The 22,302-nt window shown below is 32.3% G+C and overlaps 1 protein-coding gene and 1 long non-coding RNA gene across 3 annotated transcripts in view; both read right to left on the bottom strand.

The window, feature by feature from the left end:
- The window catches only part of LOC127730032 (uncharacterized), an 88,198-nt gene extending 85,007 nt beyond the window's left edge, over positions 1 to 3,191 (bottom strand). Inside the window, exon 1 of the long non-coding RNA XR_007994938.1 lies at positions 3,125 to 3,191. This is a non-coding gene — a long non-coding RNA (uncharacterized LOC127730032). The remainder of the gene's footprint in view (positions 1 to 3,124) is intronic.
- Positions 3,192 to 6,929: 3,738 nt separating this feature from the next.
- Positions 6,930 to 22,302, bottom strand: part of LOC127730004 (uncharacterized) — a 29,787-nt gene continuing 14,414 nt past the window's right edge. For both annotated transcript variants that reach the window (XM_052238012.1, XM_052238013.1), the window contains exons 5-7: positions 19,271 to 19,485; positions 11,091 to 11,511; positions 6,930 to 8,534 (exon numbers count right to left, since the gene is read on the bottom strand). In XM_052238012.1, the coding sequence (XP_052093972.1) occupies positions 8,053 to 8,534; positions 11,091 to 11,511; positions 19,271 to 19,485 (1,118 nt within the window). In that variant the 3' untranslated portion in view covers positions 6,930 to 8,052. The remainder of the gene's footprint in view (positions 8,535 to 11,090; positions 11,512 to 19,270; positions 19,486 to 22,302) is intronic.

Raw genomic sequence — 22,302 nt, 5'->3', positions numbered from 1 at the left:
GACAAAACTGAGTCCTTGTAGAGTACACAACATTGACAAACCCGGGTCCTTCCATTTTGACATGACCCATTTTTTTCGTTCCATGCACATTAATACAAACATTGAGATGCTCAAAGTGACTAGTCTTGTAATCTCCATGTAAATGTCTTTCTTTTGTACCTTTCTTTCCGTACAATGTGCACAATTTATCAAGATATTTAACAAATTCGAGGCAAGGTTCACTCAAATCGTCATTTTGACCGGCCTTTTACTTATTTCTCTGTTAATATAGAACGGTTGTAGAAAATATTACATCTCACAATCGAAAACAGTTATATGTGTATTTCTATTCTTCAATATCATAAAGATAACAAATAAATAAACAGAAACAGACATTTTCTCTGCCTGTTGATGGTCTGTCACCGTCCAGGATATTAGATACCACTGAATCCAAACATTTTTTGCCGGGGTAGTTTAGACACTGTGGTTTTGGATTTCAATGAACGTAATCTATGTATTACTGGTAAATTATAAGTCAGGGATTTTGTTACCATGCACAAATTACTTAAAACCTTTACTAAATTCTTCAATAGATACAAAGATTTGGTTTGGAAGCTTGGTTGTACCTATAGAAAACTTATTTCGAACGAGATAGGACATCCTAATTTTTACAGAGATGTTGTTTACCGAGCCCGGAAATTTAAATACGATCCGTGTAAACTTATCGATATTTTAAATAAATTTATTCTTAAAGGTTACCAATTCAACACTGTAATTTGAGCTTTGAATATTGTTTTTATTGATATTACAATTGAATTTGTTATCAGTAAATTAAAATCAAACTAAATATTATTTTTGTATACACATATGCACATTCAGGCTCTACAATCTGTCGATACCTGTATCTTGGCGTTTCACAAGGTCATGTTTTTATCTGACTGTTAATGACGTCTTTAACTAAATCCATTGGATGTTGGAGGTGTACTGATTGATATTTTAGTTTTAGATACATGATTTTTTTATTAGTTGTTATTGGCTTTGAACCAGCTGTCAGAAACTGCAAGTACTCTCAGATCTGAACTTGTGTCTTTTTTGTTGTGGGGATGTATAAGTACCCTGCCACATCCGGTCTGTCTGTGTTTTTTGTTAGATGTATTTCTGCTTTGTATGGATCTGATGAGTTAAGTCATTTTCAACTGATTTTTAGTTTGTTCTTATGTCAGGTGCGGATTCAGGCAGTGGCGGGTGTGGGTTGTCCTCAGCTTAATAAAGAATATTTCGATAATTTTACCTCAAAACATTTTTCGCCTCGTTCTAATCTGCAAAAATTTAAGTTTGCACCCCTCTAACCTATAATCCTGGATCCGCCCTTGTATGTTGTACTGTTACACTATTGTCCCAGGTTAGGGGAGGGTTGGCTCCTTCAAACTAGTTTAACCTCGCCACATTCTGTATGTGCCTGTAATCAGTAGTTGTCATTTGTTGCGGTATATCATATATGTTTTTTCGTTCATTATTTTGTACATAAATCAGGCCTTTAGTTTTCTTGTGTGAATTGTTTTACCTTTTTATTTATGGTATGGGTTTTACTCATTGTTGAAGGCTATACGGTGACCTGTAAATGTTAATTTCTATGTCATTTGGTCTCTTGTGGAGAGTTGTCTCATGGGCAATCATACCACATCTTTTTATAATATATCCCATCTAACTGAAGTTGGCAATGTAATGTTTTCTTTGTTTACCAAATGAATATTTCTGCATAAACAAATCTTATCAGAACACTCAACATTAAAGTTTGAAGTCACTGAATGGGAGGTCATTAACTGCACATAAACTGTTATCACAGAGATATGTCTTGCCTTTTTGTAATTTTGATAATGCAAATGTTGAAATTAAAATAGCAATACTTTAACATGTAAGTTATGCAAATATTCAAAGTCGATGAACCATGACTGAAGGTACATGGCTAAACAATCTCCATGGAATGAGATGTGCCAATGCTAATACAACTGCATACCAAATACCATTGACTTATCATAAGTCGTTCCCTTTAAACAAACCTAAACACAAAAATTAACTTGTATACTATGTAAAAGTTTCAAAGTCAATGAACCATGATCAGGGGTGGGGCTATATAATCTCCATGGAAACGATACTTGCAAATGCAAATAAATTTGCATACCAAATATCATTGACTTAACATTAGCAGTTCATCTTAAACTGATCTAATCACAAACTAATACATGTAAACTAAGCAAAAGTTTCAAAGTAAATAGACCATGACTGAGGGGACGGGGCCAAATATTCTCCATGGAAATGAGATGTGCAAATGCTTATACAACTGAACACATATATCTTTATTTCTCAATAAACCATTTACATTGGAATGGTACAGAGAACACATAATATTAATAACAAATCAACATGTATGAGAGAGATGTCAGCCCGGATCACACAACCCTTTATTAACAATTTTAATAAATTTGCAGAGTTTCGAAAGTATCGATTTTCTTTTGCAGGTCATAAGATTACTAAATTTAAGTGTATTTGGACGTTTTGAAAATTTTTCTTGAATAAATAAATTTCGGATGTTAGCAAATTTCCTGCATGACATAATGTAATGAAATTCGTCACCAATTTCATTCGAGTCGCATAATGTGCAGATTCGTTTTTCACGTTGGATATTTTGCCATCTTCCTTGTTCAATAGGTAGCTTTTGATTTGTTTTCCTGAACCTGCAGAGTTCTACTATTTCGTTGGTTTCTTAAATATCAAAATAACTTTCGAATTCGAGTTTTTGTTTAACATTGGTCTACCACTAATGGTTCCCCTTGAACTGACCTAATTACAAACTAATACATGTTAACTTAGCAAATTTTTCAAAGTCTATAGACCATGACTAAGGGGGCGGAGCCAAATAATCTCCATGGAAATGAGATATGCCAATGCTTATACAACTGCATACCAAATATCATTGACCTACCACTAGTGGTTCCCCATAAATTGACCTAATCACAAACTAATACATGTAAACCATGAAAAGTTTCAAAGTCAATAGACCTTAACTGAGGGGGCGGGGCCAAATAATCTCCATGGTAATGAGATGTGCCAATGTTAATACAACTGTATACCAAATATCATTGACCTACCACTAGTGGTTCACCATGAACTAGACCTAATCACAAACTAATACATTGTTGACGCCGCCGCTGCTGACGTCAGAAACAGCATACCTATGTCTCGCTTTTTGACTCTGTCAAGGCGAGACAAAAAATGACATGAATATATGCTGGTGCCTATTTAAACCAAATGTCAATCCTTTACCTAATTGAAAGCCAAGGATGTACGAAAACTTGAATACTTTAGGAGCTATATGACCAAATGTGAAATACGAATTAATCAAACTGTCAAGACTGTTGGTCATAATTGTATTCTTTTCTTTTTTCATGACATTAAATAATAATGTCAACTTCTCACAGGAATTATAAAGCCATTCAACCAAGTCAATAAAAAAAACTTGAATCCTTCAAGATATGAAAAATGATTTATTGATTGTAAATAATGAAATGAGTTATATAACAAGTTATTCTTGATTATTTCTATTTTATAGAACATTAATGAATAAAAATGTATAATGAATATAAAAATTAATTACCAATATATAAATGACACATTAACTGACTAATAAATATTGTCATAGTATAATGCTGTTGCAAAAGTGGTTCATAAATACTGAATTCTATGCCTTACACTTTTACAGGTGAAGCTAAAGCATTGGAGCCATTTAAAATTTAGTCACAAAGAAAAAGATTTGAAAATAACAGGGTCCCCAATATTCTGTTTTCGTGTAAAAAAATGTTGTTCTGGCCAAAAAGTTGTTTCCTGAGCACAATTTATGTATACTTCACTGAAAATTTAAGAATCTTATGACACATTCAACCCAAATGGCTCATATTTTTATATTTGATTTTCAGATGTTCGTTGGCGTCAGACAAAATAGGCTAAAATTACCAATTAACTAATAAAAAGTGAAATTTTCATTCCATAATTGAAAACTAGTATGCACATATATATATATATATTAACCTCCTAAATATTGAGCACACACAGATAAATAAAAACATTTAACACAGGATAAATAAAAACATTTAACACAGAAAAGAACTGAGAAAAATTCAGTATAATAGACCTAACAAAAATATAAATATATATAATGGTAAATCAAAGGATATTTATTAATTAAAACTATACCTGTACAGACTGGCCATTCTGACATAGTTTCTGCATGTCACACCTGAGAATTTTAAGTCTGACCTGGAAATTTTTTTTGAATAATATCAGGTATCCATTTTATTCAATTAATTGCAGAAAATTGCATTTACTAGTAATCCTACATTTCAAGCACTTTTAATGCACATCACATATTATCATTTAATTATACTGTATACATCAATGATTAGAGCATGTTTACATACTTGAAATCATTTTTAATGTGTATATATTCATATCATTTGTAACATAATCATTTTCAAAAAACAATGTCACACACTTTTTAATTCCTAATAAGGTATATAAAAATCTAACAAGACTAATTATTACAATCATCATGATGAACCACAAGCCTTACATTCCTGACTAGTAAAATATTGTCTGTCCAGTAAAATTTTCAAAAAATAATGCCTCACAAGATATTTAGATTTATAGAAATTAAGGTGATACAAAACACCTTGACTAAAATTAATTTGACTCGTTTAATTTTCATAAAATTTTGACAAAATATTTACTTTGACCCTTTGACAAAAATATGAAAATTTCAAAAAACTTGAACCACACACTTTATCGGAAAAATTTCATTGGATATATAGCAGGTCGACAAACACTTATTTTGATCATTGAGAAGCTTAATATTTCCTTAACAATAGAACGTGATTAAAACAGTCAGCTGATTTTTACAGAGTTATCTCCATGTAGTGTTATGTACCACCTTAAATGAAAGACTGATTTCCAGTTTGTAAACAAGTCATTTGTTTTTAGGAAGACTGGATTACATTTTTTATTTGAGCAATATGTCTTTGGCAACACAACACCTTACCTGAGACAATGATAAGGCTATATTTCTTCTATTATATATATATAAAGTAACTCTCAAAATAATTTTTGAATAGACTTCTAAAACAGGGTTCTGCCACTTAGATACCTTACTTTTATTCAACAAAGTGTAGCATCACCACCGGATATAGGTACCTCTGAAGTGGTGGAAAAAAAAAATGTGAAGTCCGGTAAGGTCAATTTTTCTTATTTTCATTATATTCTACGTTTTGATGACAATTTAAGTTTTGTGATAGTGATTCTTAATAATGTAGCTACTATTTAGGGCCGATTATGATCCTTAACTGGCTGTCCCTTTATTTCAAATCGTCAGAATCGAATAGGGTGGTATCTGTTCAGCGAAGCATGTGACAGTTCAAACTTGATAAAAACACATTTATCCTTCAACTATTAATTTGACGTTTTCGTAGAACAAAGGTATATCAAATTTACACTTGAAAAACACTGCATCTCGAAATAAAATATTTTTTATAGAGAAATTCATGTAAATAAAGTGGATAAACTGTACGGTGAATAGCAGTGAATTGTTGTTTACTGTATGGGGATTAGAATAGGTACTTTTTGCTATCATTGTTTCTTTGCTCCAGGGGAACCTATATCTGGTGGTGATGCTACACAGTGTTCAAATATATTCACAAAAAAATAGTGACCTACACAGAAGTTTGAACTACCAGCAATCTAATCCCATCACATGTACAGGATTAAATGTAATGATTGGGAATCTGTTTTGATATGTTCACTTAATACAAAACCCCCCCTTCCCCAAAAAAAAATATATAATTCAGACGTACCTGTTTAATCATTGTACATTACCCTACAATACTATTAGTATATTGCTGCTTTTATATTTACATTTATATTATTATATACACAAAGAAAAGTCTAAAGGAATGAATATTTAATCTGAGATCATTGAATGATAGCAATCAATTTTTCAGTGAACAAGCATTAGATTTTGTGAATACATTGTTGTACCGGAGTATGTGTACCAAAACAAATAGAACTGTGAATGAACTCATCCTGTCCCCACAATATTTTAGCATATTGTAGTCAGTAAGTTTGATTATCTCCCCTTTAACCTTTAGGACAGTGATCATATTCCTTTATGCACATCCTCAGGAAATTCTACAACTGTGTAAAATGTATTCAATATCTGTTCAGCCATGTAAGGGGTTACCTCGACAAGGCACATTGACAGACACTATGACGTCCCCCCCCCCCCACCCCCCCCCCCCCCAAAAAAAAAAGGGTTTGCCCAGGGGGTATTATTTGATAAACTCAATAAAACTAAAAGTGTCAATAATACGTAAATTTCCATACCTTACCCTAACTGTGAAATCAATCTACCAGAAGAAATTTCGATCTGAATAAACATACCAGAAGAAATTTCGATCTGAATAAACATACCAGAAATCATCAACTGACCATGTCAGCAGACATTACTAAAAATTCAAAACAAGTAAAATTGTCTTAGAACTTCTAAATCAAGACCATAATTCCTTGAAAATTTGGTTAACAAGATTGAAATATAAACCATAACTGGAGATTTTAAGTGTAAGTAATGTTTTTTGAATACAAATATCACAGAAAAATGTAAAAATTAATAGTACATTGTTACTTATAAAAAGATCACAAATTATAATGACACCATTGTTGATACATGTATCAGGAAATACTGAATTACCCTTTTATGATTTCTGATCTTAAATTATAGATAATTTGCCTGTTATCCATGTTATCATAAAAATAATACAACAAAACAAAAATTATTCAAATTTCAAGGCAACATTATAAATCTTAATACATTAACCTTTTGTACAAAATGAATATTTAGAAGAACACAAATTATGCCTTCCTCCTTGATTATTGATCAACAATAGTCTACAATTAAAACTAGCATTTCTTTGCATTTAATTACTACTGCTAATTCTTTTACTTATATACAGTCCCTCCTGTTTCCGCTTCCCAACAAAATAAAATATCACAAAGCAATGAGAATAATAATGCAAACTATGTACACTTATTGTAAAAACTATGTACAAAGTCTTAATATGTGCATTATAAAACATTATCTATGATCAATTGAGTAACATTTTAATCAAAAACAAAATGCCTTGTCCTAAACCCTAATGAAAAAAATTAGAAAGGCATTTAAAAAAACAGTTGCATAATGAGCACATTATATGTCAGTCTCCAATGAATCAATAAATTGTGCCAGGTGCAAAGAAACTTGTATTATAACTTTAAAACAACAAACAGGCTTCATAACTCTCTTAGCGTCAAGCAAAGAGTAATCAATAACAAACTAATCTTAATCACACTTTATATTTACATTGTTCAAATCAACATTCATTTTTTTAAATTGATTACCATAAATCATTAAAATCAGCATAAGTCTCATGTTTAAAAATGTTCAGGTATCTTGTCATTATCCAAAACTTCTAAAGGAATTTTAAAGAAAGACTTATAGTGTAATGTGTTAAAAAAGATGGACGGTCAAACAAGACAAATGTAATACTGTAACACATCCTATGCATGATCTCTGCTATTGGCTGTCAAAATTTTATTGAACACCTTATTTGTTGAATCTATTTTGACAGAACTTATTTTGGCAATTTGTGACAATAGCAATAAACAAAATCTTATCTTTGGATTCATCAAAAGAAGAAGGGGTATATCAAAAGAAGAAGGAACTGGTCCCTTCTTGAGAATTTAGAGTTTCCTCGTTTTTAGAGGTATTCAAATTCAATTTCCCTTATAATATCTAGTGAACTGTTGTCTTTTTATCTGTTTTCTTTGGCTATGTTTACTGACCTTTTTGAATTGTAATTTTTTATTGTCCCTTAGATGACCTTTTCCTTTTTTGGGGGGATTTATTATGGAAAGTCATGATCAGGGACAATTAGCAGGGGGTGCTATAATCGAAGAAAACTATATCAGGTAAAGATTCAAATATTGTCTTATTCATTTTATCTTTGTCTTATGCAGGGTCATATCTTCATCTTGAAAAGCCAAATTGTGGAAAAAACATGACTGTGCTTTAAGTACTACTAGCCCAACAATCTTCTCGACACTGGCTGTGACTTCAACAATTTCTTTTACTATTTCGTTCAAATCAGATGCCATCTTTTGTTCAAGATTCTCTTGAAGGTGGTCAAGTTTTTTGCTGAGTTCGTTGAGATCATCTAATGTTTTTTCACAATAATTTTCCGTCATAAGTTCCCTATCAAGCTCATCTTTTAATATACGCAAATGGGACATACATCTTTCACTGCTATCAAGAGGGGTAAATTTATATTTCTCGCTAATATCCCTATTAATGTCTCTAAGTATGTCTAGTATATGTACAGTGTCTCCTCCCTGGTATTTCTCTAAGGTTGAATGCAATGCTCTTATCATCCAGCCTCCAGACATTGGATCATGTAACTTACTGTAGGCATATTTTCCTGAAAAAAAATATAAAGAAAGATGGGAAATGTGTATGATGCAATTATGAAAATCCAAAAATATAAACCAAAAAGACTGTGTGTTTATAAGACACCATGCCCAGCACATACAATCACATTTCCATGATCAATGATTAGCAAAATATGGGTCATAGTCTAATTAATTTGGAATATATTTTACTATGACTTGACTGTAAGTGTTGCTTTCCTCCTATTGCAGCTCATTGAAAATTCTGACCAAATTGCAATGTGCTTTATCAAACCAAACTGTTCACTTGGTCAGAAATTTAAACCAACTTCTGTAGAAAACCAAAGTCAATTCATCAAAGTACAAGGTGAAAACATACTTATAAGATATTAATTCAACATCATTGCTTTTAGGAAAATGTAGTAAAAATGTTTTATACATATTGTTCTTGTAAAAAGTCATTTGAAAGGTAAGTGGTAGTAATTTTTGAATTGCAAAAAAATTGTTTATTTACAATTATCATAATTATATTTAACGAGATAAGGATGATAATGCAATGTTTATCATCAAATTAGAAAAATTGGGAATCAAGAATAGGCTGTGGTGCAATGTATTCCTTGCTTCATGGAATATGACTAATGATACATGTACATTTAAAAGTCTTTTAATCAAGGTCTTACTGTCTAAATTATAAATAAAAGGAAATGGGGTTCAAGATACAATAATTCTCTTGACCAAATATAAATATCATAGATATCTATTCTGCAGACATCAGAACCAAAATTGTGTTCTCCAAGAAGTTAGAAATCGTCCTCAGACAATTTGTCAAATCTCCCAATTCCTCAATCTTTAACCAATACCTCACTGTAACATGTGTAAGTGGTTGTTTTGTATACCTTGCATTGGTGATGATCATTATTGAAGTGTACATTATCTGTCTTTCTATTAAAATTTCCAAGAGTATGGACAAAACACTTAAATTCATTATTGGTCAACAGGAGTAGGTTTGATAATATGATCCTTATTTCTAGCTAAAATTTCAAATTAGAATTTATTAACAATATCACAATGAAGCTGTGTAATTGTATATGCATAATAATTTTCACACACTTACTCAAACTTTAAATATTGTTGTGGTAATTTGAATGATCAGGATGATGCCAATACAATATGAATTTTTAATTTTTACCTGTTTTGAAAATTGTATATTTAAGGAATGACTGTAATATTTTTTCTATCTATGAAGAAATAACATAAAAAATGTGGTGCACACTGAATAACCCGCATAGCGGGTTATTTTAAAGTGTGCACCACATTTTTTATGTTATTTCGAATAGACACAAAAAATATTACAGTCATTTCTTATAATTTAATTCTTAATTCCATTTTAAACCGGAGTAAATCATGAAAAAACGTTGATGACGTCAAGGTCACATGACAAAATTATGTCTATGAGCTGATAAACAAAACAACGTCAGCCAATCAGAAGACGCATTACATCCAAAATTAAATTATTTCATAACAATTTCTTATTTGATTTTTCTTATGTGTGTGTTTGTTTATTTTGTAATTGTTTATTATATTTCATTGCATTTCATGAGGACCCCTGGGAAGATTAGTGTTATAGCTAACTGTGTAACCCTCTTTAAATAAAGAATTATTATTATTATTATTATTATTATTCATAGCTAAATGAATGACTAGATGAAAATAAGTTACTAATAAGCTTTCTTTTCATGACATCATTAACACACATTTTGATTTTCCAAGAAAATTGGTCAATTTCCATTTAATTTTGGGACTGGAAACATTGAGGGCATGTGGCAACAAAAAAATATCTATTTATATAATGTTTGTTATGCATGTAACATTTTGGGTAGGGTAAGCTAATAACTCTATTATTTGTCATGGTCATTATATTTACTTTTAGCTAATTTGGGATGCTTTATAAGAAAAGCTTGACAAAAAAGTTCTGTTTCACTCTCTTGTGTGTTTTGTGCACAACTTTGAACATTTTTATCATGAAACAATGAACTTCATATTGGGGCAAAATATGGCCCTAACCGAACATATTCCTTTATATCATTTTTAAAAGAACAATAGGTCTTATAATATTTGTATAAGCAGTCAATTGAAGTGTTCAGGCATTTTTAAGATCTTGTATTTCTGATAACACTTTGATAATATCTTTTCTATCTTTCTATTATAGTTTTCAAATTAATAATTAGCAAAACACAAAAATTGGTCAAAAATCTTCATTCAAGGACAATTCCTACAGGTAGTCACCTGGTAATTCTTGAAGAATTGAAGGCTAGAAAGATCTACAAATTCTGAACATTATTACACCTGTCTATTATAGTTTTCAAGATATTTCATTTTACCCTTGTTATATTTAATGAAATAACTGATAACAGAGGATAAATGGATAGAATACTGATATGATGAATAGGTTTTACTAATCATAATGTGATAGCCATCTTTTTATTTATAACAAAAACCATTCAGATGCTGTTGAATTGCAATGGGATGCTCATTTTGAAGGTACCTTTGTTTCATTTATTGCCATTCACTAATCCTTTTTAACTTACCTGCCATAGAAGCAAATACCACTACACAATCTTCACAATGAGGAATTCCTTCGGTAGGTGGAATCTCTATTGTGTCATTTTTCATCATTTCATTCTCTTCATTCTTCATCTCTGATTGTTGTGTCTCATCATTATCTTCCTCTGGAGGAGGCATATAGCCTTTAGCATCTGCAACATCAATACTTTGTGTGTTAATTGACAGTTTCTCAAGCTGATGATGAACTTCGTCATTTTCAACAATAGTTATCGAAGAAAATTCATTATCTTTTTCTGATGATGTCATATGACCTATAGCATCTGCAACATCAGTACTCTCACTTTGTTGTATTGATATTTGCTTGTATATTGTTGATGTAATTTTCACAGTAAATCCAGCGTCTTGATTATCCAGTTCTGTATTGGTTGCTCTACTCCTACATGCCTAAAACAGATTAGCCTAGATATAAGTACATGTAGGTGTGGTATTCAAAGGGCCTTATTTCAAGTTGTTTGGCCCCGAATATAAAGTCCTTTATTTTAAGATTAAAAGTCTTTCAAGAAAATGCACATACATGAGAGAGTGTAACAGAAAGATGTGTGTCAAGATTTTCTTACAGTTTCATCATAATTAGGGCGCAAATAGGTTATAGAGCACGTTAAACAAACTTAATATTTAAGTTAAATAGTTTATTTGTTATAACAAACATAATGTTAGACAATGTTTTTTGTCTACCCATGTGTTACAATTCTGGTCCCAAAAACCAGTTGAAAATTGTCTATCTTTACTAAATTTGGACGAAAATTAAGATTTATGCTAATTATGACGTCATTAAAAAGAACACTGATACATAAATTTTCACACATAAATACCTATTTCCTATCTGGTCTTTGTAAAAGCTATGATATATTGTGTAATTGCCATTCACTAAAACTAAAAAAACTGACATGTCAGCAAGGGCCCCACTTGAACCTTTTGGTGTGAGGCACAGAGACTGATGCACACGATGCAATTGATGTTCATGGTTCTTCATTTTTCATTCATATTGACACCATATTGTTAAATTTAAAGCACTATGTACTTTGGTGGCCATATTCGTAAATGGTGACCACCCAATAATTTTTGACACAGAGAATTATTTTGAAATTGCAAATTATAACTACATTTTAATCAAAATTGTAGTAAAAACACATATTCCTCAAACTTTAATTTTTTTTTCCACAATTAACCATAATTTTGACATTAAGGAACAATTTGGAATGTATCTTATACAAACATACCTATACATAATTTTTTGTTTAAAACACAAAGAGATGTTTCTGAAAATTTATGATTTTTTCTCTCAAAAAAACTCATTTTTAACCCCATATTTGACATTAAGAAACAATTTTGAATAGCATGTGTTAAATATACCAATATATAAATTTGTGTTGAAATTTTACCATTAAAAGATGTTTCTCAAAATTTATACCACTTTTATTAACAAGAGTGCACACACTGAAATGTCTCGCCTTCTTTAATAACCATTGATTTTATGTTGATAGTCCTAAATATAAAGCTTTACTACAAGTAACACATAAACTTAACATGATCCAAGAAAATAAGGTCAAGGTCAGATAAACCAAACGAGTAATACATGTACACCTTACAATCATTCAATAAACCAAACGTAGTTGACCTATTGCTTATAGTTTCTAAGAAACAGTCTTAACCAAGAAAACTTAACATTGACCAATGAACCATGAAAATGAGGTCAAGGTCCGATGAACCATGCCAGACAGACATGTACACCTTACAATCAATTTATGCATTAAATATAGTTGACCTATTGCTTATAGTATCCAAGAAACAAACTTAACCATGAAAACTTAACATTGACCAATGAACCATGAAAATGAGGTCAAGGTCAGATGATACCTGCCAGAAAGACATATACACTTTACAATCATTCCATACAACAAATATAGTTGATCTATTGCTTATAGTTGAAGAAAAACAGACCAAAACACAATAAACTGTTATCACAGAGATATGTCTCGCCTTTTTGTAATTTTGATAATGCAAATGTTGAAATTAAAATAGCAATACTTTAACATGTAAGTTATGCAAATATTCAAAGTCGATGAACCATGACTGAAGGTACATGGCTAAACAATCTCCATGGAATGAGATGTGCCAATGCTAATACAACTGCATACCAATTACCATTGACTTATTATAAGTCGTTCCCTTTAAACAAACCTCAACACAAACATTAACTTGTAAACTATGTAAAAGTTTAAAAGTCAATGAACCATGATCAGGGGTGGGGCTATATAATCTCCATGGAAACGATACTTGCAAATGCCAATAAATTTGCATACCAAATATCATTGACTTAACATTAGCAGTTCATCTTAAACTAATACATGTAAACTAAGCAAAAGTTTCAAAGTAAATAGACCATGACTGAGGGGCGGGGCCAAATATTCTCCATGGAAATGAGATGTGCTAATGCTTATACAACTGAACACCAATTAACATTGGCCTACCACTAATGGTTCCCCTTGAACTGACCTAATCACAAACTAATACATGTAAACTTAGCAAAATTTTCAAAGTCTATAGACCATGACTAAGGGGGTGGAACCAAATAATCTCCATGGAAATGAGATATGCCAATGCTTATACAACTGCATACCAAATATCATTGACCTACCACTAGCGGTTCCCCATAAATTGACCTATACACAAACTAATACATGTAAAATATGAAAAGTTTCAAAGTCAATAGACCTTGACTGAGGGGGCGGGGCCAAATAATCTCCAAGGTAATAAGATGTGCCAATGCTAATACAACTGCATACTAAATATCATTGACCTACCACTAGTGGTTCACCATGAACTAGACCTAATCACAAACTAATACATTGTTGACGCCGTCGCCGCCGCCGCAAACAGCATACCTATGTCTCGCTTTTTGACTCCGTCAAGGCAAGACAAAAACTTAACACTGAGAAATGAACCGTGAAAATGAGGTCAAGGTCAAAAAAACCTGTGAGACTGACATGTACATCATAAAATATTTCCATACACCAAATATAGTTGACCTATTGCATATAGTATTAGAAAAAAAGACCAAAACTCAAAAACTTAACTTTGACCACTGAACCATGAAAATGAGGTCAAGGTCAGATAACACCTACCAGTTGGACATGTACACCTTACAATCATTCCATATACCAAATATAGTAGACCTACTGCTTATAGTATCTGATATATGGACTTGACCACGAAAACTTAACCTTGTTCACTAATCCATGAAATGAGGTTGAGGTCAAATGAAAATTGTCTGACGGGCATGAGGACCTTGCAAGGTACGCACATACTACATATAGTTATCCTATTACTAATAATAAGAAAGAAATTAGCATTACAAAAAATGTTGACTTTTTTTTTCAAGTAGTGACTGAACCATGAAAATGAGGTCAAGGACAATGGACATATGACAGACGGAAACTTCGTAACATAAGGCATCTATATACAAAGTATGAAGCATCCAGGTCTTCTAGCTTCTAAAATATGAAGCTTTTAAGAAGTTAGCTAACGCCGCCGCCGCTGGATCACTATCCCTATGTCGAGCTTTCTGTGACAAAAGTCGCAGGCTCGACAAAAAATTGGCACCTTCAATCACTTTGAAAAAAATCATTTATGACCTGTATTGTGCCTATTCATCAATTTTTGTAAAAATCAGGGCTCCCAAAAAGAATTTGAGCCAGCTGGACATTCTTTTTAATCCCATTTTTAATCCCTTTCGACTTAGTAACTAAGGCAATCAAGGTAATAATTAGGGCTTCTTAACAAAGACTGACATAAAAATGATATTTAACTTCAAATTTTTGATATAAATTTCATTAAGGAAGCATGTTAGTTTTAAATCCTTGATTCCATGTTTTGATGTTAGCTGTTACATTGCCAGTGCATCATTCGAAGTGTGCATCATTAGCTTACTGACATTGCCTTAGACTTATTATTAATGCAAAAAGATGTTGGTAGAAAATTTACTTTCGTTATTAAAAAGCACATTTTCCTAATACCGGATGTTGACTTGACAATGGTTAAACTCGGAACAGAGCGTGATATGTAAAGTTATTCTTACCACTTCATTTCTGCAAGAAAAAATTTGTAAGGGTTCCGCGGAACCCAGTGTCTCGCCTACTTTTGCTGTTAGTCGCAGGCTCAACAAAAATTGGGAAAAAATTAAAAATTTTCCTCTAGATACTATCTTTTGATTGTAAGAAGTTCTGTTCAAGTTTGGTAAAAATCCAAGAAGGTTTATGAATCTAATAAATGTTTTAAAAACTTTAACTGCAGACTTTACGTAATGTTAACTGGAATAAAACTAAGTCCATTTAGAAGTAATATACGGAAAAACAGGAAATAAATTTTTACAAAATTTCATTCTAGATACTAGCTTTTGATCATAAACAAGCTTCTGTGTGTGGTACAAATCCAGGATAGTTTAGGAAAGTTATTAAAATTTTGAAAGCTTTAACCACAGAGTGAATGTAATGTTAACTGGCAGAAAAACTAAGTCCATTTATAAGTAAAATACGGATAAACAGGATTTTTTTTTTAACAAAATTTACTTTTGAATACTATCTTATGATCACAAACAAGCTTCTGTCCAAGTTTGGTTGAAATGCAGGATAGTTTAAGAAAGTTATTAAAATTTCAAAAACTTTAACCACAGAGTGAATATTTGTGGACGCCGCCGATGGAATGTAGGATCGCTATGTCTCGCTTTTGCGACAAGTCACAGGCTCGACAAAAACTTGAGATAAACGTAAGATAAACTATATATGATATTTTTAGCGTTTTTGAAGAATTTGGATGTATAATTAAATGTCACATCTGCGCACTCTTGTACTTATTTAAACTATGTGGTTCTGTCGAATAAATCGCTAAAAACTTTTTTAACTGTTTTAATTTTTTAATTTGATTATATTTGATGCATATTTTGATAGACTAAATCATTGTTGCTTAAATTAGTTGGATGCATACCAGTAAAAAACTTTAAAAAGACCAATCTATGTCTTCGGCCTCACCCCCTATGGATTTTACTATCTCTCTATGGATCCGTAGGGGGTCAGTAGCAAACCATATAATTTATAATTGCATATTTGTTAGTTACATTACTGCAAATTTTTAGACAGATAAGCAATTTTTCAGTGGATAAAATGGACAGCTGAATAGAGTTTTGTCAGTGGGTCAATAAATTTGCATAATAACTTCTTTTTAATTGCAATTTAATATTTATATTTTTTGAAACAGAAGAAATCACCTAATAAAAAAAATCATCATTGTAAGTTTTTCAGTAAACCTGGGACCAAAGTCCAATGGATTAAGAGACTTGAAACTTTAAAGTCCTTGTCTTTTAAATCTTCATTATGACATAATGGAAAGAAAGAGAAATGTTCAAAGGATTTTCATTGATTTTTATTGAATTTCATTTCATGTTTACCAGAAACATGTTTTTTCAAGATGAAATAAAATGCTCTGCTGGGGCGCAGCTTGATACGACCGCAGATGTCGAACCCTGAACAGTTGGGGCAAGTATGGACACAACATTCAAGCTTGATACAGCACTGAATTTGGATTGTAATTAAATATTTGACACAGCATAGGTTTCTGACACAGAATGAATGTGGTCTAAGAACTTAAAAATTTTTAATTTGCCTATTCAAACCATATCATTATTATTTGCTTTTATATATAAATCAGAAATAACCAATTTAAAATGGAAAATTTTAAAGAAAAAAAAAAGAAAAAAAAATCCCCCCCCCCCCAAATTTTTTGAACCCCCTTATGATTCATCACCCCCAAACTCAATCCCAGCCTTCCCTTTGTGGTATGGTACCTTGCAGTACAATTTCAGAGAGACCCATACACTTGAACACAAGTTATTGTCTGGAAACTAGAAAAATGCTTGTTTTTTGGCCCCTTTTTGGCCCCAAATTCCTAAACATTTAGAGCAATTACCCCAAACTCAAACCCAGCTTTCCCTTTGTGATATGGAACCTTGCAGTACAATTTCATAAAGATCCATACACTTACACACAAGTTATTGTCCTAAAACTAGAAAAATGCTTGTTTTTTTTTACCCTTTATGGCCCCTAATTCCTCAAATTTTGAGGGAATTACACCCAAAATCAATCCCAGCCTTCCCTTTGTGGTATGGTACCTTGCAGTACAATTTGCGAGAGATCCATACACTTGAACACAAGTTATTGTCTGGAAACTAGAAAAATGCTTATTTTTGGCCCCTTATTCCTAAACGTTTTGGGCATTTACCCCCAAACTCAATTCCAGCTTTCCTCTTGTGATATGGAACCTTGTAGTACAATTTCATAAAGATCCATCCAATTACACACAAATTGTCATGAAACTAGAAAAATGCTCGTTTTTTGCCCCTTTTTGGCCCCTAATTCCTAAAATTTGGAGGCAATTACCACCAAAATCAATCCCTTCATTCCCTTTGTGATATGGAACCTTGTGGTACAATGTCAGAGAGATCCATACACTTCCACACAAGTTATTGTCATGAAACTAGAAAAATGCTTGGTTTTTGCCCCTTTTTGGCCCCTAATTCCTAAAATTCGGGGGCAATTACCCCCAAAATCAATCCCAGCATTCCCTTTGTTATATGGAACCTTGTGGTACAATGTCAGAGAGATCCATACACTAACACACAAGTTATGTCTGGAAGTTACAAAAATGCTTATTTTTGGCCCCTTTTTGGCCCCTAATTCCTTAACTGTTGGTACCATAACCCCCAAAATCAATCCCCACCTTCCTTTTGTGATATTGAACCTTATGGTAAAATTTCATAGAGATCCATTGACTTAAACTTAAGTTAGAGTGTGAAAACCAATGTGTCTTCGGACAACGACGACGCTGCCGAACGACGAAGACAACGCCAACGTCATACCAATATACGACCACAAAATTTTTGCGGTCATATAAAAATTAAGACAATTATCTTATTTATTGTTAAAATGAGGGTAAACATTTCATTGCAAAAATACGTTTCCTGTTTTAAAATATACAAATACCTTCACTGATAAATGTAACCTAAATTATGGATTAATTACAGATAACTGTTGTAAAAGATTTTGCAAGAAAAATAGACCTGACTTGGATTTTTCACTCATACAGATTTTCTTTTTGGTCTTTTCTTAAAATAATACATTGTGTTAATCCTTAAACATCCATCTTTCAGATAAAATTTACAGATATTTTATTTAATGCAGTGAAAATCATTAAAAGTTATATAAAGATAAAGGATTAAATCTATCATCTGTCTATAGTTTTATTAAAGAAATGTACATTTAATATTAATGTTAACCATATGTACAAATGTATCAATCATACATGAGACAGAGGTCACCAGTAATAACACTGACCTATAGAGATCAAATTATATCTGATGCTAATGAGGTCAAAGTTTGTGTATTGAGTGGTCTGCCATGTTTTGTATAAATTCAATGCAATAGTTATGTAATTTGGTCAATTATACTTAGCATTAAGGAAGAGGAGTTTATCTAGAATTCCAATTAATGTCCAACCCTTTGTGTTTATATAATTGTTCCTTGATAATGACAGTTGTCAATCATACTGATAATGTATAAATACACTTACTCAAAAAGACAAAACAAGTGAATCTGTGAGCTACTGCTCACTAATGATACCCACGCCTGCTAAAAGTATAAGGTAAACAGGAAGTTGTTGAGTGATGAATCTGAAACCGCATCACACGGTATAGCTGACTCATATAAACCCTGAAACCAAATTTCAGAAATCCTTGTAATATAGTTCCTGAGAAAGATGCGACGTAAAATATTCATGGGACAGACAGACGGACTGACGGATGGACGGACAGACAGAGGTAAAACAGTATACCACCACTTTTTTAAAGCGGGGGTATAATAACTTTGTTTTAGGGTAAACTTTTCTTCCAAATTATAACAATAGTAAATCTTAAAAATATGTACGAAACTATGAGATCTTAATGTTCACCAATGAACCATGAAAATGAAGTCAATGTCAGATGAGCTTTGCCAAGAGGACATATATAAATGTATCTAAGAAAAGATGCTGATTAATCATACATGAAACAAGGTCAAGTATGTACATGTATCATGACTTCATTTTTGCACCTTACCTGTATAAAAAACAATTTCATTCTCCCATCCATATTTTCTATGTCATTTATCTTTGTCATAAGATCTTGAGTTTTAAACTGACCATCTTTTGTGTAAAAGTAATGTTGATAATGCAGATTGCCATCTTTTTCTTTTTCTGGTCTTTCATCTCCATGGGTGCTCAAAACAAATACAAAGTACTTGACAGTTGGCATCTCCATTAACTTTTCTTGAACTAAAATAAGTAAATATGTATGAGATCTGCTCTGCATTTCAAAGATGCCAAGATTTAAAATCACACATTAAAATTATTTTGACTTTGCTTTCATATGACCTTGTTTTCTTTGTCTTGAGTTTTACTTTTGTTGCTAATTTCTTATTTTGTTGTCCTGCTGCCATTTATAGCTTACTTCAGGGTATGGGTTTTGTACATTTTTGCAGGCTGTATTGTGACCTGTAATTGATGACATCTCTGTCCATGGAGATGTGGTATAATTGCCAATGAGACAGTTAAGCACCAGTGTCAAAAGGATGTTGGTGGTTGTCAGCAATTATAGTTAATCATGCAGCCTTTAACAATGAGCAAAACCCAGACTATATAGTCAGCTAAAAAAACTAGAGGCTCTAAAGAGCTTGTGTCGCTCACCTTGGTCTATGTGCATATTAAACAAAGGACACAGATGGATTCATGACAAAATTGTGTTTTGGTGATGATGATGTGTTTTGGTGATGGTGATGTGTTTGTAGATCTTACTTGACTGAACATTCTTGCTCCTTACTATTATCTCTATCTATAATGAACTTGGCCCGGTAGATACAGTGGAAAATACTTTGTAAAAATTTACAAAAATTTACCAAATTTATGAGAATTGTAAAAAATTGACTATAAAGGGCAATAACTCCTTAAGGGGTCAATTGTCAATTTTGGTCATGTTGCCTTATTTGTAGATCTAACTTTGCTGTACATTATTGCTGTTTACAGTTTATCTCTATCTATAATAATATTCAAGATAATAACCAAAAGCTGCAAAATTTTCTTAAAATTACCAATTCAGGGGCAGCAACCCAACAATGTGTTGCCTGATTGGTCTGAAAATTTCAGGGCAGATAGATCTTGACCTAATGAACAATTTTACCCCCATGTCAGATTTGCTCTAAATGCTTTGGTTTCAGAGATATGAGCCAAAAACTGCATTTTACCCTATGTACTATTTTTTAGCCATGTCGGCCATCTTGGTTCGCGGGCGGGGTTATCGGACACATTTTTTAAACTAGATACCCTAATGATGATTGTGGACAAGTTTGGTTAAATTTGTCTTAGTAGTTTCAGAGGAGAAGATTTTTGTAAAAAATTACAAAAATTTACGAAAAATGGTTAAAAATTGACTATAAAGGGCAATAACTCCTTAAGGGGTCAACTGACAATTTTGGTCAAGTTGACTTATTTGTAGATCTTACTTTGCTGAACATTATTGCTGTTTACAGTTTATCTCTATCTATAATAATATTCAAGATAATAACCAAAAACGGCAAAATTTCCTTAAAATTACCAATTCAGGGGCAGCAACCCAACAACGGGTTGCCTGATTGGTAAGAAAATTTCAGGGCAGATAGATCTTGACCTAATGAACAATTTTATACTCATCAGATTTGCTCTAAATGCTTTGGTTTCAGAGATATGAGCCAAAAACTGCATTTTACCCTATATACTATTTTTTAGCCATGTCGGCCATCTTGGTTCACGGGCAGGGTCATCGGACACATTTTTTAAACAAGATACCCTAATGATGATTGTGGACAAGTTTGGTTAAATTTGTCTTAGTAGTTTCAGAGGAGAAGATTTTTGTAAAAGATTACAAAAATTTACGAAAAATTGTTAAAAATTGACTATAAAGGGCAATAACTCCTTAAGGGGTCAACTGACAATTTTGGTCGAGTTGACTTATTTGTAGATCTTACTTTGCTGAACATTATTGCTGTTTACAGTTTATCTCTATCTATAATAATATTCAAGATGATAACCAAAAACGGCAAAATTTCCTTAAAATTACCAATTCAGGGGCAGCAACCCAACAACAGGTTGTCCGATTCATCTGAAAATTTCAGGGCAGATAGATCTTGACCTAATAAACAATTTTACCCCCATGTCAGATTTGCTCTAAATGCTTTGGTTTCAGAGATATAAGCCAAAATCTACATTTTACCCCTATGTTCTATTTTTAGCCATGGCGGCCATCTTGGTTGGTTGGCCGGGTCACCGGACACATTTTTTAAACTAGATACCCCAATGATGATTGTGGCCAAGTTTGGTCAAATTTGGCCCAGTAGTTTCAGAGGAGAAGATTTTTGTAAAAGTTTACGGACGACGGACGCAGGACGACAGACGACGGACGCAAAGTGATGAGAAAAGCTCACTTGACCTTTCAGGTCAGGTGAGCTAAAAAGGCCCAGACATTAATTGGGACAGACACATATAGAATGAGCACCTGAGATTATCAGTGTTTTTTTGTGGGGTTCGTGGGGCTCAGTCTTTAGTTTTCTATGTTGTGTTTTGTATACTACATTGTTTGCCTTTTAGTGTTTTTTTTTTTCTGCCATGGCCTTGTCAGTTTATTTTTGACTTACATGACTTATGAGTTTGAATATCCTTTTATAGCTGACTGTGCGGTAAAGGCTTTGCTCATTGTTGAAGGCCGTACAGTGACCTATAGTTGTTAATTTCTGTGTCATTTGGTCTCTTGTGGAGAGTTGTCTCATTGGCAATCATACCACATCTTCTTTTTTTATATTTTATTAATGTTTCAACTTTGCATCACTGTTTACATTTAACCGATTGAAAATATATTATCAATATTGAATAAATATAACATCACATGCAGTTTTGAGTATAAAACATGTATTTTCCTCTATTTATAAGATTTTTTTTTACTCAGGTAAATTAATCAATGAGTGATGGATTTCTCTTAGAAGAAATTTAAAGGTCCCAGTGAAAAAACTACATGGAGAACAATAGCTATTGTATTTATTCAAGAGGACAGGTGAACTTACAAAA

Source organism: Mytilus californianus, unplaced genomic scaffold, assembly GCF_021869535.1.
Source record: "Mytilus californianus isolate M0D057914Y unplaced genomic scaffold, xbMytCali1.0.p SCAF_2, whole genome shotgun sequence".
Classification (NCBI taxonomy): domain Eukaryota; kingdom Metazoa; phylum Mollusca; class Bivalvia; order Mytilida; family Mytilidae; genus Mytilus; species Mytilus californianus.
The sequence above is the reverse complement of the archived record's forward strand: the minus strand, read 5'-3'. Positions and strand labels throughout refer to the sequence as shown.